Source organism: Porites lutea, chromosome 1 (assembly GCF_958299795.1).
Source record: "Porites lutea chromosome 1, jaPorLute2.1, whole genome shotgun sequence".
NCBI classification, from domain to species: domain Eukaryota; kingdom Metazoa; phylum Cnidaria; class Anthozoa; order Scleractinia; family Poritidae; genus Porites; species Porites lutea.
This window is the reverse complement of record NC_133201.1, coordinates 47068604-47083888: the sequence shown is the minus strand read 5'-3', so window position 1 is coordinate 47083888 and position 15285 is coordinate 47068604. Positions and strand designations below refer to the sequence as shown.

The 15285-nt window shown below is 38.8% G+C and overlaps 1 protein-coding gene across 1 annotated transcript; it reads left to right on the top strand.

The window, feature by feature from the left end:
- The first annotated feature begins 4313 nt into the window (after positions 1-4313).
- On the top strand, positions 4314-14916 carry LOC140930996 (uncharacterized). The gene is made up of 7 exons (XM_073380745.1): positions 4314-4413; positions 9479-9597; positions 9980-10174; positions 10516-10726; positions 11381-11667; positions 13802-14027; positions 14897-14916. Exons 1-7 carry the CDS (start codon positions 4332-4334, stop codon positions 14914-14916), a joined length of 1140 nt encoding a protein of 379 aa, XP_073236846.1. The 5' UTR covers positions 4314-4331.
- The last annotated feature ends 369 nt before the right edge of the window (positions 14917-15285 follow it).

Below are 15285 nucleotides of genomic sequence, written 5' to 3'. Positions count from 1 at the left end.
GGTGGAATAAAACGTTTTGAACATTTCCAAACAGGTTTGTATTTTTCTGATAACTGTGCATTCGATTTGTGAGTTGACTTTGTGTCCAGTGTTCGCCTTCTTTCGCCGGGTTGAATTAAAACCTGCTTGTATCTGTTATTAGTAGTTATGGTTACTTTTTTCACATGCCCAGATTTATTTACCTTTGCAGAACCAGCTTTATCCTTGTCTTCAGTCAAAGAACAGTAATGCTAACGCATGCGAGTGAACAAACTTGTGCGCTTTTAAGCTTTTAAGTTTTAAAAACTTTCTCGGAACTATAGAAGGCCAGCAAGCTTACTCGAGAAGAAAAGACCACTTCGATCATTTTTCTGTTGCTCAAGTAGTAATGGTCAGAGTTTTTTTCCTTTAATTTTTTCAGTTTTAATTACATAGTTTTGTTATATTTCTGTACGCAAATTTTCCTTTCACTCGCTGTGAAGTAGCGGAGAACGACAACTGCCGGTAGTGACTCCAAAACAATCGACTCTGCCTGTAAACAATTGCTGGAGCTGGATTTGACTGAAGCGAGCAAAACAAATCCTTATGTGCAGTTTTCTGTATTTTCTAATGATTTAGTTTGCTGAGTTTAATTTGCTTGAATGAAGAACCTCGCATAGATCAGTCACTAAAAGTAGCTGATCTGGCTAAGTAGTCGGGATCATGGCTTGGCTGCGAAGGTTGCAACTGATCTTTTGCTTTTAAGATCTTTAGGCAGGTTGTTTCCGTACAGAACTCAATGAAACGTTGTTGTTTTGCAAATTTATTGAAGTTTTTTTAGTTCACTTAAGCTGAATTTTATGCATGTTGGAATTGTTCTTTGCTTGTCGCATCTCTTTGCCATCTTCAAGTGGCGTCTATGGTCCTTAAAGTGACCTCAGTCGGTAATTAAATGTTCTACATAATTGGAAAGAAGTTTTTGCAATAATGTAACTTTGACTTTGTTTGAAGAAAATTTCACTTACGCGTAGGTTTTTGACAGGTGTTATGCACGTTCAACTTGACAACAGCAAGCAAAATTTATCTGCGCGAAACGATCAAGTTTAAAAAACTATGGTTGCTTTGAAACCGATCTTGGGGAAGATTTACTAGATAAAGATTAACTTTTTTCAGTTCTGCCCACATATCAACGCCAAAACTTCTACATTGAGGATTTTGTTTACGTTTTACTGATCTGCGAAGCTACAAGTGACCAATCGAGCGTTGGTTTTAAAATATCAGCTCGAGTGAGACAAAGTTCAGTGACTTCAAACACATTGTAGGCAAACTTGAATTTCTTTGGGCAGATTATTACACAAAGATATTTTGTTTTTGTGTCCACGGTGGAGCTCCGGACCATATATATCCACGAACTTCCTTATACGAACACATTTTGTGAATGCATCTTGAAAAAAATCAGACTTACACACGCACATTCCAGTACAACTAAAGGAAATTAGTAAATGTCGTTAAAGTCCGTTTTACTATGATGTATTCTACTAGAAAATTAAATAATAAGAAGGTTATAACCGCAGCTAGCAACTTTTGATGACAAAATGCCTGTTCTTTCCAGGTTTAATGGCCGCACAAACCACTTCTGCTCCAAGTCGACTCGAAAAACTCTGTTTTGAATTTCCCGCTTTTTTTCACCTGACCAACATTGACGTCACAAGCTGTTTTTTTCCGACAATTTTTCCTACCGCTCTACGAAGATAAGGGCCAAAAAATAGCAATTTTTAATTGCGAATATCTCGGAGATACTTGCTTCAATTGAGCTGAAACTTCATAGTATGTATATTTGGTTCATATTAAACAAATTTCACTAGAATTGAACTAAAATGAAAAAGGTCGAAATTTTGGTTCATTTGACCTTTAAAGCCCACGCCTGATCGTCCTGAATATTGGCTCAGTCCAATTTGTCTTAAAAAATTGTGAAATACCGCATTCTGTCCAAGGTCTGTATGATAAATAGTACTGTTTCACCTCAAAGGTGATGTATAAAAGTTATAAAAGGTTGGTTTAAACACCACCAGATTTGTTGGCAAGAATTTGTAAAGTAACCTGTCGAACACAAAAAACACAGGCCTGATTTGTTTTCCAAGAATTTGTTTTCGAGGCCTAATCTACTGTGATCTTGAATGTGATCGAAGATGTTTGCTATTTTTTGGGTGTACATCTAAGGCTATCAATTCGATGTAAGATGTTTCACTCTAAAATAACTTAGCCTTTCCCTCAAAAGTCACATGAATGTGCCCTTAAGTTAACTGATTTGTGGATTAAAAGTTTATTGTTTGATTTAAATTGTAAATTTATTAAGTGGAGCTTCGCTTTTAGCCCTGGCTAAATCTATATGTTACTCAAGCCATTGTAATTTCCAATAGACTCAAGTTCCCCTAGGGTGACCGAACAGGTACAATTTTATATCACCCCTTTGAATGCATCTCTAGAGATTTTAAAGTACTCTGGATAGCCTAAAAACCGATGTATTTAGGAGGAAACCATTGTTGGGTGCCCCTGAAAATTTTTGTCATAAACGAAGCTTTCTTTCAAAGAGTCGCATATCATATGTCTTTAACATTGATTTCCCTTTCCGCCTCTTCTGTGAAAGTTAACAGATTGAACACATCGGCATCAAAGCACATTGTCCTTTCTTTTTTGGCAAGATGAAGCATCAGACGCAAGATAGACAATGTCACCAGACGACTGGACAAGATCACTTGACCCCTCCTTTCATCCCCTCTCCCTTCTTGTAGTAACAACTGTTTCTGTCATTTCTCCTTGGGCCTTTCCAATCTCACTGACTGAGCTGCTCTTTTAAACAGATATTCATCGGCAGAGTACCTGGGTTGTCCTTTGTACTCATGTTCTTCACCGCTTTTTGTGCAACACTTTGACCGTGCTTTATTGGCCATGTAGTCTCTCATTTCTGGCAGTTGGGACTTGGTTAACTGTGCTGATGAGAGCGGGGACATTTTAGGTACATGTAGTTCTGAATACCTTAAATCAGATTCCACTCTTGGGTAATGAGACTTGGCATTTGTGTAGTAGCAGAATTTTGTTCTACATATTTGTTTTAAGTGCTCCTTTAGGGCCCTTCTATATCGAAAGTCAAACTGGAGCTGCAATGGAATATCGTTTGATCCAGCTCTTGTCTCCGAGGGGACGTTCTCGCAAATCAGCGTCAAGAGACTCTTCATTTTGAATACCTCAAGAGGCTGTGGCCCGAAAATACGATGAACATGGTTAATGAATGATCATAAATAAAAAGCTTATTCTAGAGTTACTGTCATTGGTAGTCTTAGTTTACACTAGAGCCTAAATAAGCTAAGAAATATTTCAAGACAAGTAAATTTCAATTACTTCAAGTAAAATAAAGCTTCACACACAACCAATTCTTTTTTACTTCAGGTTAACTTAAGGCTATGGTTAAGTAAAACTTAGCAGCTCTTAGGTCTTACTTAACGGCCTAGTGTAAAGACAACCATTCTCAGAAAACCGTGAACACCTGAAAATTTTCAGGAATGTTGATTGCGTACTGGCCAATTACAATAAAGTTCAGGATACGCAAGCAAACCTCAAAACCACAAACTTATTACCGTTGCTGTTTGCGGTTTAGTTATCTCGCGCCTTATTGGCTAATTAACACAATAAGATTCCACAAATATTTCTGGTGTTCACGGTTTTGTGAGTCTCACAGTAAATATATTCAAATATAAGACAGATTTGGGAAACCTACCTACAAGCGCTATTGTTAAGACCGCGGTAGGACGCCCCTACTTGTGCTTTATACTGGCTTTAAAGGCAGCATATTGCAATAGAATTGCAAGTAGACTGCAAAACAGTCGGGTTTTTTTTCTCAAAATCAGTAAAGAAATGGGTAAAGCGTGGCGTAAGAGTCTTGCGCGCGAGTAGGGCGTGTGAGGCGAGAGCGTCTCTCCCCAGTCTCTCTCTCTGTTTTCAGCCTCGTTCCAGACCTTTTGTTTGACTGCTCGCGCGTACTTGAATACGCAAAATACGGACTGTTTTGCAGTCCAAATTGCAAGACACATTCGGATATTTCCAAACTGACAGAAACCAGGAAAAACAGAGGAACAGAGAAAAGTGTCTTACTTCATTGCAACAACCAAAAAGAACAGCGCAAAGAATAATATTTGACCCTAGGCCCGGCCCAGGGCAAGGGTTGGAGGGGAGGGGAGAGTTAAAGTTACCGAGTGATAAGAAACTAGTTGGTTATTAACGAAATAACGCACTCTTTAATAGGCTTATTTCTAACTCGCAAAAATTCATGTTTCTATTTTTTTTTTTTTTTTCATGATAGACGTCAACGCTAAATAATGACTGAGCAATGGGAAGAGATTATAGAGATGGAAAGTATGAATGGTGATAATTCGAGTAGAAATAAAGAAGAAAGGAAAGGTTAGTACTGGTGGAATGTTGAACTTATTAAAAGGAATAAGTGTTGCATGGACTCCCCTATTTAAGCTTTATATCAGTGTACGTGGCGCGAGATGAGGTTTAGTTAAGAGGTGCCCAGCTCTTTAACAAATTATCCTTTTTTGGCATTGTGATCCCTACATTGGCCGTGCCTAAGGCGCAGACTCTACATGACTCTAAAGTAAACTTGCTAACATACTAACTGTGTTTACTATAGAATTCAATGCCATATGAAGGTCCGTTGTGAATTAAGAAAAAGCGAAACCGTCAAGACTTTTTGGGCCGGTTATTCAAACGGAGTTTTAGCTAGTGTTTAACAAAACCGCATTCTAAGCCATTTTCAATTTGCCCAACGCTTTTATCTAAATTAAACACAACTTATAATTATCGAGAACAATTTCATTAAAGAATATATCGTGGACTGGAAAAGTACTTTTTCTTCCAGTAACCCATTATGGAAGAGATCTGGAAGTCCAATGATTTCTTAAATCATGGCCTGAGTTAGACTTCGCTTAAAGCAGAGCCTCCTCTGCTATAGAAAATGGAAACCTATCGAAGCGAGAAAATTTGTTTTTGACGTTACCGTACACCCGAACGAAGTTTGATGCTTTTGTTTACGCTGTCTATCCTTGCCGAAAAAAGTATACGTATCTGTTAGACATAAAAGAGTTTTCCTTTCTACTAACTACAGACTAGTCGGCTTTCCGAGCCCGAGTTAGCCATTTTGAAAAAAAATAATTTGTTGTAACGTTTACTTAATAATTTGTAGTGGAATAAGTCTATCGCACGTTTGTCAGTGAATTCACTGCATTATGCACAAAACCTGAACATGTACTGCACATTTTGTGCAGGTTAAGGTGTTTCGATACAGTTTTTCAAAGGCCATAATTTTTCCAAATTAATGCGGACAATACATATATCCATGACTAGTACATTTCAGTGTGAGTATTGCCAATATTTTACATTCAAAAGATGCGATAAATTCAAACTAAGATGTACTAGTCATGGAGGTATGTATAGTGCGCATTATTCTGGAAAAATTAGCATAACGTCAAAACAGTGAATGTGGTAACGCAGATTTTTGACCGGTTGGTAGGACAGGTTTGTCTTGAAATTTCAAGGTGTTGCAGTGAATCAATCTTAATGAGACTTTCGGACATCTTTATATACATTATGAAGATTATGTGAATAGATTTGAAAAAATTCGTTCGAGTCGTTTCGGAGATATACAAGAAAGCGCTAAAAGTTCAAATTCTGAATGAAGTTGCACTTATACAGATGGTGAGAAAATGGATTAGTTTTCAAGATCGCATGAACGAAAGTACACCAAAATTTCCTAGTATCAAAACATGATATTAAGCATCATTCGTACGCTACGTAAGAATAATTTGAGTCATTTATAACGTTTTTATTACATAACCTATCACGGCTATTGAAAATTTAAGGTTTGAAATATATTTTAGTTTTATTCGAATTCAAACATACAGAATTTTTTACTTCTTACAGAGATTGTTTGCTAAACACCAAATTTTAAGTTCCTAGAGTTGGACTTTCAGCAGCAGGTCTAGATCACACAAAATTCGGCTTTTATCAATTTCAAAGTTTTTTGTTTACTGTTGTCATAGTAATATCGATTTTACTTAAAACTACATTTTCACAAATTTCAATCCATAGCCAATTACTGGTGAAAATTTTATAGCGATCGGACAAGGTAAAAACTACTTTTAAGGCGATTGAAAAATATCGGTATGGCCTCTAAAAAACTGTATCGAAACACCTTAAAGTATTATAGTTATTAATAGCGATAAAAGTTAAATGAGTCATTTGCTGTCCTAGGTCTGTACCCAAAGAAAACAAAGAGTACCTTATGATAAAATGTTCTATCAGATATTGTGAGGTATAAATGTAAAGGCTACACCAACGGTTTGTCCAGGCCCGATAAGAAAACACATTAGAAGCTTAGCTTATGGAAACACAGACGTCGGCCTGATTTTTCTTTTAGGTCTTCCCTTAAGACAGACATTCTGACCCTAGAAATCGTAAAATGTAAATTGCTGCTACCTATAAAGGGGTGTGGCGGGGTTTTGATGATGTAGTTTGGAAGAATTCTACTACTGAGATCGAACTTTATGCATTGTGAAAATAAGCGACTTTTAGCTCTTTGGGAGAGGTTTTTTTTTTTTCCTTTTAGGTGCGTTTTCAATTCAGGATACTTTTTTATTAATGACCCAACCGCTCCCTGAAAAGGAGGTAAACTGATATCGAAGGCTCCTAGAGTTAGGTAGTTATTTCTTTTTAGTGCCTTAGAGTTTATTAGTTTAAAGTTAACTGCTTTTAATATAAGTACATGAGTGGAGGCTTCTCTTTAAACCCTGGCTAAATCTAGATGCTTTATACTTGCTCAATGTTAGCGAACCTATACAGTATGTTGCCCAGCATCCGGACACTTCAGTTTAAAATTGCAATAACTTTCCTTTGTTAATCGCAAGAGCTCTGAAATTTGGCCCAGAGAAAATCTATCTAGTCCTTAATATGACGAAAGACAGTTTAACTTTTTTGCCTTTGTTTCCATCGCTAAATTAATATTTTTGCAGAGCTCCTATGTTGCTCAGTATCCGGACAGCTGGCCCAGTATCCGGACACAACAATAACAACGTAATTGTACATAAATTTCGACAGGCAAGCGACTTATAAGCTTCTCTTGCACTTGCAAAGTAGTCTGGCAATCGATTCCGAAAATATAACCTAGCATCGTGAAATAAAACATAACAAATGACTGGGGTATGGTGGGGAACGCGAGCGGCTGTTTTAAAAATGGTATAATTTCTCACTTCTTTGTCTAGGAACTTTTTCACTGATTTAAGGAAGGCATCCGTGGACATGCCGAAGTTGCAGTTTGCAAGATCAATTAGCCAATCTGCAAACGACTTTCTTTCTTCATTTTTTATTTAAAGAAAAGCTTGGGGAAGGGACCTCACCCCGACGGTCAAAGGTCACTCTCCTATTAAGTCTGACCTGCAGTGTTGATTTCTTCATGCTCAGTCCCCACAATAAGCCTGCTTTTCTAGCACTAATTCTTCCTTCTTTCACATCTCTCAATCCCTTTGTGACATTTTTTTATACCATTGCAACCCCATTCTAGCAGTCCCAACTGGGGAAAGTATGAGAATTCCAGGTTCAACTCGGACGCTTTCAGTTATATATAGAAAATACAGTCACGCGAAACAAGCGGCGCACACGAAATCAAGTCGCCTCTGAATGAGTGAAGAAAATTTCCATACGGAGTTGAGTAGAGTTACATTTTACGACTATATCATATATCCTAAGCTTTAATTATAGTCACTGATATGAAATAAATCTTATCCGGAGAATGTACACAGCTAATTCATCGATTCTGTACAGCAAAGAAACAACTGTCCGGATACTGGGCACATGACATCAAAACTTAGTGAATGTTTCTGGCTTCCGTTATTCCAAACAAATCGAATTTCAAGAAGAATTAATAAACTTCCTGAAAACCTGACTTCTTTAAGTATCTTCACTTTAAAAATAAAACAGTTTCTTTGAAAATATCACACACTACCCTCCCTTTTCTGACCAGCACTAACTTTACTGCGCAGTAAACAGCGTAAATATTAGCCATGAAAAGTTTATTCACCTGAACAGAACGGCGTCTTCTGCGACTGTTTCGCAAGCTTTCAAATCGCCAAAACTTTCATCTTAAAGCTGAAATGTTCAGCTTTCATTCGAAATACTTCGTTTACCGAGAACTGAAAAGGGCGCCTCAAAAATTGAGTTTTTGTTTCAAGTGTCCGGATACTGGTACCGTCCGGATACTGGGCAACATACTGTAGCGGCACACGCTCATTCAAAATTGGCCGGAGGACCTCCGACGGACGGCAATAGCCAGTTCAATAGCAGCATGTACACCTGCAAGATCAACAGTTCCGGAAACCTAAGGGATAGGCTTTTCCTTGGCTGCCTGTTGATTTTCTTTTCAAAATTTGTCTGGGTAGCACGCTCCAAGCGAGAGCACCCCGGGATAAGGATTTTAGAGAAAAGATGGGCTGTAATCATTTTAAGAGAAAAATAGGATCATTATCATACGGAGCTGTTGAAATCTACCATGGTGTCCATACGAAAAAAAAAGCAGTCTCATTGTTATTGTAGAAGGCCAAGAAGCCAAGTATTACGGTTATCCGAATGTTGTACCTCTTAAAGTCCTTTGTTATTAACTTCTTCTGTTAAGATGTTTTTTACTCGTTACTTATTTCATTTTCTTTGGAATACTCATGAAAGGGTCCGGGGGGGACTCCCATATGAAAGGGGCGGAGAGGCTCGTCGTCTCACTTAGAGGTGTAAATTTCAGACTTTGGTCTCGCTTAGGGTGTTCCGAGCAAAACAAGATTAAATTTAGCCGTAAAAGTCTCTTTTAGGCTTGCACTCGAAGAAATTTTAAAAAATTATATATTTTCAATTTGTATTATTTACTCGATTCATGTAATCAAAGTTTAACATGATCGCTTTTAGGGGTAAGAAAAAGGTTGGGCCCCGCCCAGATTGGTCTCCTTTAGGGGTTAAATTCAAAATTTCCGACGAGCATCCCCGCCCCTTTCATATTGGATTTCCCCCCCCCCCCCCCGGGAGGGAAGTGACTGCGTATACAGCTATTTCGAGAATGGTTGTCGGATAAACTGTGGACGCGACAATCCCGAAAGGTAATATGGGATATGATATATCAATGCACTTTTCCTGACACTGTAGCTGTCGAATCCACTTTTGTTGCTTTCCTTTAGCTCTCTCAAACATACGTCCATGGCCTCTCGTGCCATTCTTTGAAATTTCTTTGAAAAATAGTGAACTCAAAATCACCCACAATACCTTTCGGGATTGTCGCGTGCACTTTTTTCCGTCAACCTTTTTTGAAATAGCTATATAGAGAAGCGAGTCACGATCGGTTGAGGTGGACGAATGTGACACTGAATTTTTCTCCCACGCGCAATCTTGGTTGAACAAAATTGCTTACCCCTAAACCTTTTGTTACTAGATTTTGAACGTAAACTGAGGAGGATTTTAAGGAAAGGCGATATTGATGATATCACTAACGAGTTATCACAGCGGGCTCTTACAAAATGCGACACCAATGCGTTACTTATGGCAATGGAGGTGGGTCATGAAAAAAACAAAATATTCGTTTATTTGTTGTTTGTTCTAGTAAATTCTTCCCTCCTGATCTACTTTATGTGTTGTAGTTGCTTTTTTATGATTAATAATTCTAGTGAGGATTTGGTATGGAAGCTTACTACTTTTCCTTCAGTGTTCCACGGCCGTGACATGGCGATTATTGCATCTCTCTCATTTACTTAAGAATTTTCACATTGCCATCTTTCTTCATTTATCACCGAACGGTACGCTTCAGGGGTACCCAACCCATGAAAAAACTTTTCAGGCCATCCAGAGTACTTTTAGATCTCTGTAAATGCATTCAAATACAAACTAGAAACCTTCTAAACCAACGGCCTTTTCTCCCTCCCCCTTACTGCCACAGGTAAATTTTGAGCTCCAACGGTTAGCGGAACGAAAGGGACAAGACGAAGATAACTTTACCAAGTTGGCAAACTCAGTGGATGAGTTCACCAATTGCTTACTTGAGCCTTTGAAGACCGACAAAGAGGCTCGTTATATCTTCGGGGAGGCTCTGGATTGTATTGTAGAAGCTGGCATCAAACGGAAGCAAAAGAAGGTGTACTGATTTCTAGTGCTATAACCATGTACAGTTGAGCTAAGTAAATATGGTTGCTTTTATCACGAGATTTCTCATGGTGAACAATGATTTTTTGAGTTAGTTCAATCCTAATGGTTTTACTTTTGATTTCTCGTTAAATGCGGTGTATCTGGATCAAACCAGCTTTGAGTTGTTGATGTTGCTACTTGGTTGAGTTATGATGAGACATATTTTCACTTGCATGGAAATGATCAAAGTAAACCCTTGGTAAATAAATCAGATTGGATAACAAGAAATAAATCGATTACATTTTCAAATATTAACGATATTTTTTTGTTATGTGCAAACTTTTATTGCAGTTTTTCGCTCATCCAGTTGTGCAGAACTTAATGAAGAAAAAATGGTTCGGAACATTCGGTAAAATGAAGAGATCTTCCTGGCTGGAGGTCGGATGGTGGACATGGATATTTCTCAACATTTGGTGTTTATTTGACATCATTTTGTTTCCATTCTTGTTCACTTTGTTTTATATCAAGCATCGCATCAACAGAGTTGTACATCGAAGTAAAGGCAAGTAATTAAGTTGGGATAGTATTAGATTAGTACTCTACAAACGATTTGAAACGAATTTGATTTCTAGATCAGGTCCATAATGCAGAAATAAGGTTACTCTGCTGAAACTTTTCACGGCTTTTAGATATAACTTCAAAGTGAAGACCTTATCAGGTCACCTTACTACCCTGGTCACGTGACAGTAGATTAAGCAAGGCTTGCGCGACCTCGATACCCCGGTGGCGGTTGAGAGCCAGGTACCTGCGGTGTTTCACTTTGTTTCTTTAGAGTTATTTTATTTTTTGCAATTTAAGAAGAATATAATGAAGGCGACTATGAAAGGGGAAAACAAATATAACTGAAATAATGCAATTTTCTTTTTCTCGGCAACTTTCCTTCATTGATGTTATATTTTCTGAGTCAGAGAAATTATCTTAGAGACGCATTTGCTCAGTGTTAATTTGGCACGAGTAGCGGATCCAGGGAAGAGCCCAGGAAGGGGGGGGGGGGGGGGGTGGTGAAGGGAGGGGACTCGCACCCTTCTTAAACGGTAATCATCAGACCAAGACAGACTCGTTACCACCACAGGATCGCATGACGACGTGGCTACGTAAATGTTTCTTATTTAGCTTTTAATTGCTATACTTATCGGAAAATAATGATTATTTACAGAGATAGATCTTGCCTTTGTTATAAACGCAACTTCTGATGCCGCAGACGATGCCTTCGACCTGATGAAATCCACCATAGATTACTTGCTGCACAAGTACAAAAACTACCAGGTGAAGTTTCAGATATTCATACACGGAGATGAAGATACATCTCTGACAGAGATTTGTTTACCAGAAGGCGTGGGACATTTAACAAGGAATACCGAGGTGAAAATTCCTGCCCTTCATGGTGATCTGAGGATAGTGGAACAAGCCTTCAAACAGAGTGAGGGATCAAACTCAGAAAAGGTAGCTACTAGTTATTGTACAAAGGCATGCTTTTCTATTGATTAGATTTATTGTTCAAACTAACAGTTTAGCTTTCAAGCCAATCGATTTGCGTATTAGTCAGATTTTTCATGTCCTTTTCTGTTTCCTTGCAACCACGTGACAAGGCGGCCATGTTGTGGATCAGAACAACAGAATTTTTCTCGAAGAATTTACATGAAAATAGAGTTTAGTTCCCAGAGGAGAGAAACGCTTTTGTTCTTGACCACTAACATGGCCGCAGTGACGTCACGTGCAAACCAGCAATTATAATAGGGAGTTTAAACAACAACGACGGCGACGGCAATGATAACGTCACTTAAAAAGTGAATTCGCCCTGCTTCAAACTTTATCGCGCTTTTGATTCCGTCATTTTTACCGATACGGCGGCCATATTGAATTGATTGGATTTAAAAAGTATTATGAGATGACCAGGGTTATGAGAACGATCCGATATACTCGCTCAGTATTTACGCGCGCTTTGCGGGCCAATTTTTCTTCAAGTCTGCCTAGAAAAAGATTGCATTGGGAAAAAAGATCGTTGTGCCGTGTTTCGATGTAATAATGATCGCCTTTTTCCCGAGAAATTTACATTGAATTTCTCTTGTCGCCTAAAAAGGGCGCGTAAATCAGAATAAGCGAGTGCCCCCTGGGCATCCCATAATACTGCCGCCTTAAGTCTAATAAATTCAATACGGACGCCGTATCGGTGAAAAAAGGTCTATTCTTTAAGGCTTGGCAAATTTTTCTGGAGTTGAATTCTAGAAAACTGTATCGTCGTTTAGGAAAAGGAAAAGAAAAGCGTTGTCTTGGGTACACTTATCCACAAAACGTGAAATTAGGCATTTTCACGTCGTAGTCCTGCAGTGACGACAAAGAAATGAACAAAGAGCGTGATGCACGTGCAAAGTTTCTGTTTTGCCGTTGCCGTTGCTGTCGCCGTCCTGTTTGTTTAAGCTCTATAATAATATGTATACATCGGTGATGCAAGTTATTAGGCTGGCAGTGACCAGTCTAAATATTCTTTTGCTGGGTCGTCTCCATCAAAAACACTTGTGACAAATGTAACAATCAACCGGATCAAACCCATAAGGCGGTGTTAAAGTTTCGATAAAGCACATCTCAATTTCATTTGCTAGCATGAGACCGGCTTTTAATTTTAGTAGCCCCCCTTTAATAAAACACTTTTTTCGAATGGCTGAATTTCATTGTGAATAAGTGTAAAAAAGACTCGGGCGCCAAAACTAGGAACTCCACACAGTAGGAAGGAAATAGGGTACTACTGCGGATTCAGTTACGTGCTGACTTAAAAGGCTTTGTGTTTTCGCGTTGACGCTGAAATGGTTTAGTGACTCTCATTAGTTTGGGGTTGGCTGTCAGGACTGGAATGAGTCAGCAGTGATTTAGTTCCTAATAAGTTAATTGCCACGCTACACGGCCTTAAGTGTGCACACAACCATATCATCCGGGCTGAGGCAACCACCCACAACTGTTTCGCCCTTCTTAGTGTTCATCAGCATGGCATAGCCATTAGGCCCTTGCCCGACCGAAAGGCCGTGCTCGGGTGTCGTTTTCTGCCGAGGCGAGTGCAAAGCTCTCGTTTAGGGTCAGCTAATTAACAAGATTGTTCAAGATGTCGGCTGACTATTCTTTTAAACTTCTCGTTTATCTATCTAGGACATGTAATACTACCCAGACGCTAACGGAAGCCCAATGAACACTTCTGGGCTCTTCTTAATGTAAAACTACGAGCAGCCATCTTTTTTCTTAGTCCAACGAGCTAAACCCGAGCGAAAAAAAAAATAGCCACGCGTGTGACTGATGGCTCCCTTGCTCCCTTCGTCTCAAGGCCTCCCCACTCGCGTGTTACGCGAGTCACTCACTACTCACTCCGCTAAGTTTTAAGACTGAAGTAAGAGACTTCTCGTGGTCATAGCAGTTTTCTGCAATGTTGTCACTCAAAAGAAGTTCTTTATTAACAAACTGAAATTGTTCACTTCAGTTTGTTATATATACTGTATATATAACCCGTGCGTCTTCCAGTTCGTCTGAGCAGCAATATAACGTTTACATACCGCTGAAATTACTAAATCGTTGTTCGCAACATTGTTTTTAGGTCTTGGTGTTGCTTACTGATCATAAAGTTTGTTTAAAGCAAAACAAGGAGCTCGTTGAGAAAGAAATCCAGAAAATCAAAGAGATGGGAATAAGGATTTTATCAGTGGGAATTGGTTCTCACATAGACATCCGCGAATTAAAAAAAATCAACAGCGACGAACGCAAAGTCATGCGCTTTGGAGAATATACAAATAAGGAAATCGTGGGGAAGAGTATCTCACATGGTATGTTGTTATTTGGCATAATAAAACTTGGAGGTCAAAGACCCCAAGGGGTAAGCCTTAAGTTCGATAGATATTAAGTCGTGAAAGCCGAGTAACGTAAATTCTTCAGTATTAAGTTTGCCAGTATTTCTGTTGGAAGGATAGTAAAAACACGTCATTTGACAATTGGCAGGCCTAAAAATATGAGCAAAATTTATTGAAAGATCAAATGTATGTAATTGGTGCTGATAAACTGGTAGCAATGTTAAAATTCTAGAACAATCATTCCACGCGGATCGTGGAGCGAGTTTATTGTCGAAATTCGCATCTCGCGTGGAACGTGCGTGGATGGCACAGCGAGGTAGAAACATAAGGTGGCTTTACATATGTATATCTGGTTGATAGTTGTAGTGACGTCATCGATTGTGACGTCGAGTTCCTTTAAGGTTTCCAAGCAACACGACTTCCACTGGGTGCTCTATCAAGTTTTTTATCCCCTATGAAAAAATGATTACATACCTCAAGCCGAGTTCTTGGTCCGTACTGTAAATTACGGACCGACTTTTTTCCATCGATTTATGGCCCACGCGCGAAGCGAGGTGTTGGGATTAACGTATTTCTAGTTTAAAAGAAAACACTCGAGGGATGAGGTCACAATTGAAATGATTGGCGCCAAATGTCATTAAAGTCACAAATGTTATGAGCGGCACGTCACAGAAATAATAATAGGGGCCTTCACGTAGCGAGTAATTGGTTACAAAAGTAACAATAGTCGCCAATATCACATCAGGGGTGGGTCATAATTGTTGTTAATTTTGCTGACATCATCATGCGTCCTCGCGCAAATTAGAAAAGTCTCTGATTGTTTAGTTGTCTATATTGTTATGTAGGTCAAGAAAATAGCTGTTAGTTTAGTGTAACAAATGCGGCAACGTGCGGGAGGGGTCCTACGCGTGTTTAATGTACACCTTGCCTACTTAGGAATCAACTTTTGCAAGTGGTGTTGCCTTTGGAAAAATACCCCTTTATTGAAATAGCACCTGTAATCGTAATTATAATTACAATGTACGTATTTTTTACCTTTTCCGGGTCTTTCCGTATTGCGATTTTAAAGCTGGACCTTACGCACTGAACCCTTCCGCTTTCGACCTACCCTTATTACATTCGTGACCTTAACTCCAGTTATACATTTTTGACTTCAACACTCAAGTTAAGAAAATTTCTCTCAGGGAAATAAAAAGCCGCTTTATTTTTGCTAAGGTACTATTCAGTAACCACA

Bases quoted from the DNA above. Each gene is read 5' to 3' on its own strand.
- LOC140930996 (XM_073380745.1), top strand. From the start codon at position 4,332: ATGACTGAGCAATGGGAAGAGATTATAGAGATGGAAAGTATGAATGGT. The intron at 9,598-9,979 runs GTGGGTCATGAA...TTACTGCCACAG, and splicing joins CGTTACTTATGGCAATGGAG to GTAAATTTTGAGCTCCAACG. The intron at 10,727-11,380 runs GCAAGTAATTAA...GATTATTTACAG, and splicing joins AGTTGTACATCGAAGTAAAG to AGATAGATCTTGCCTTTGTT.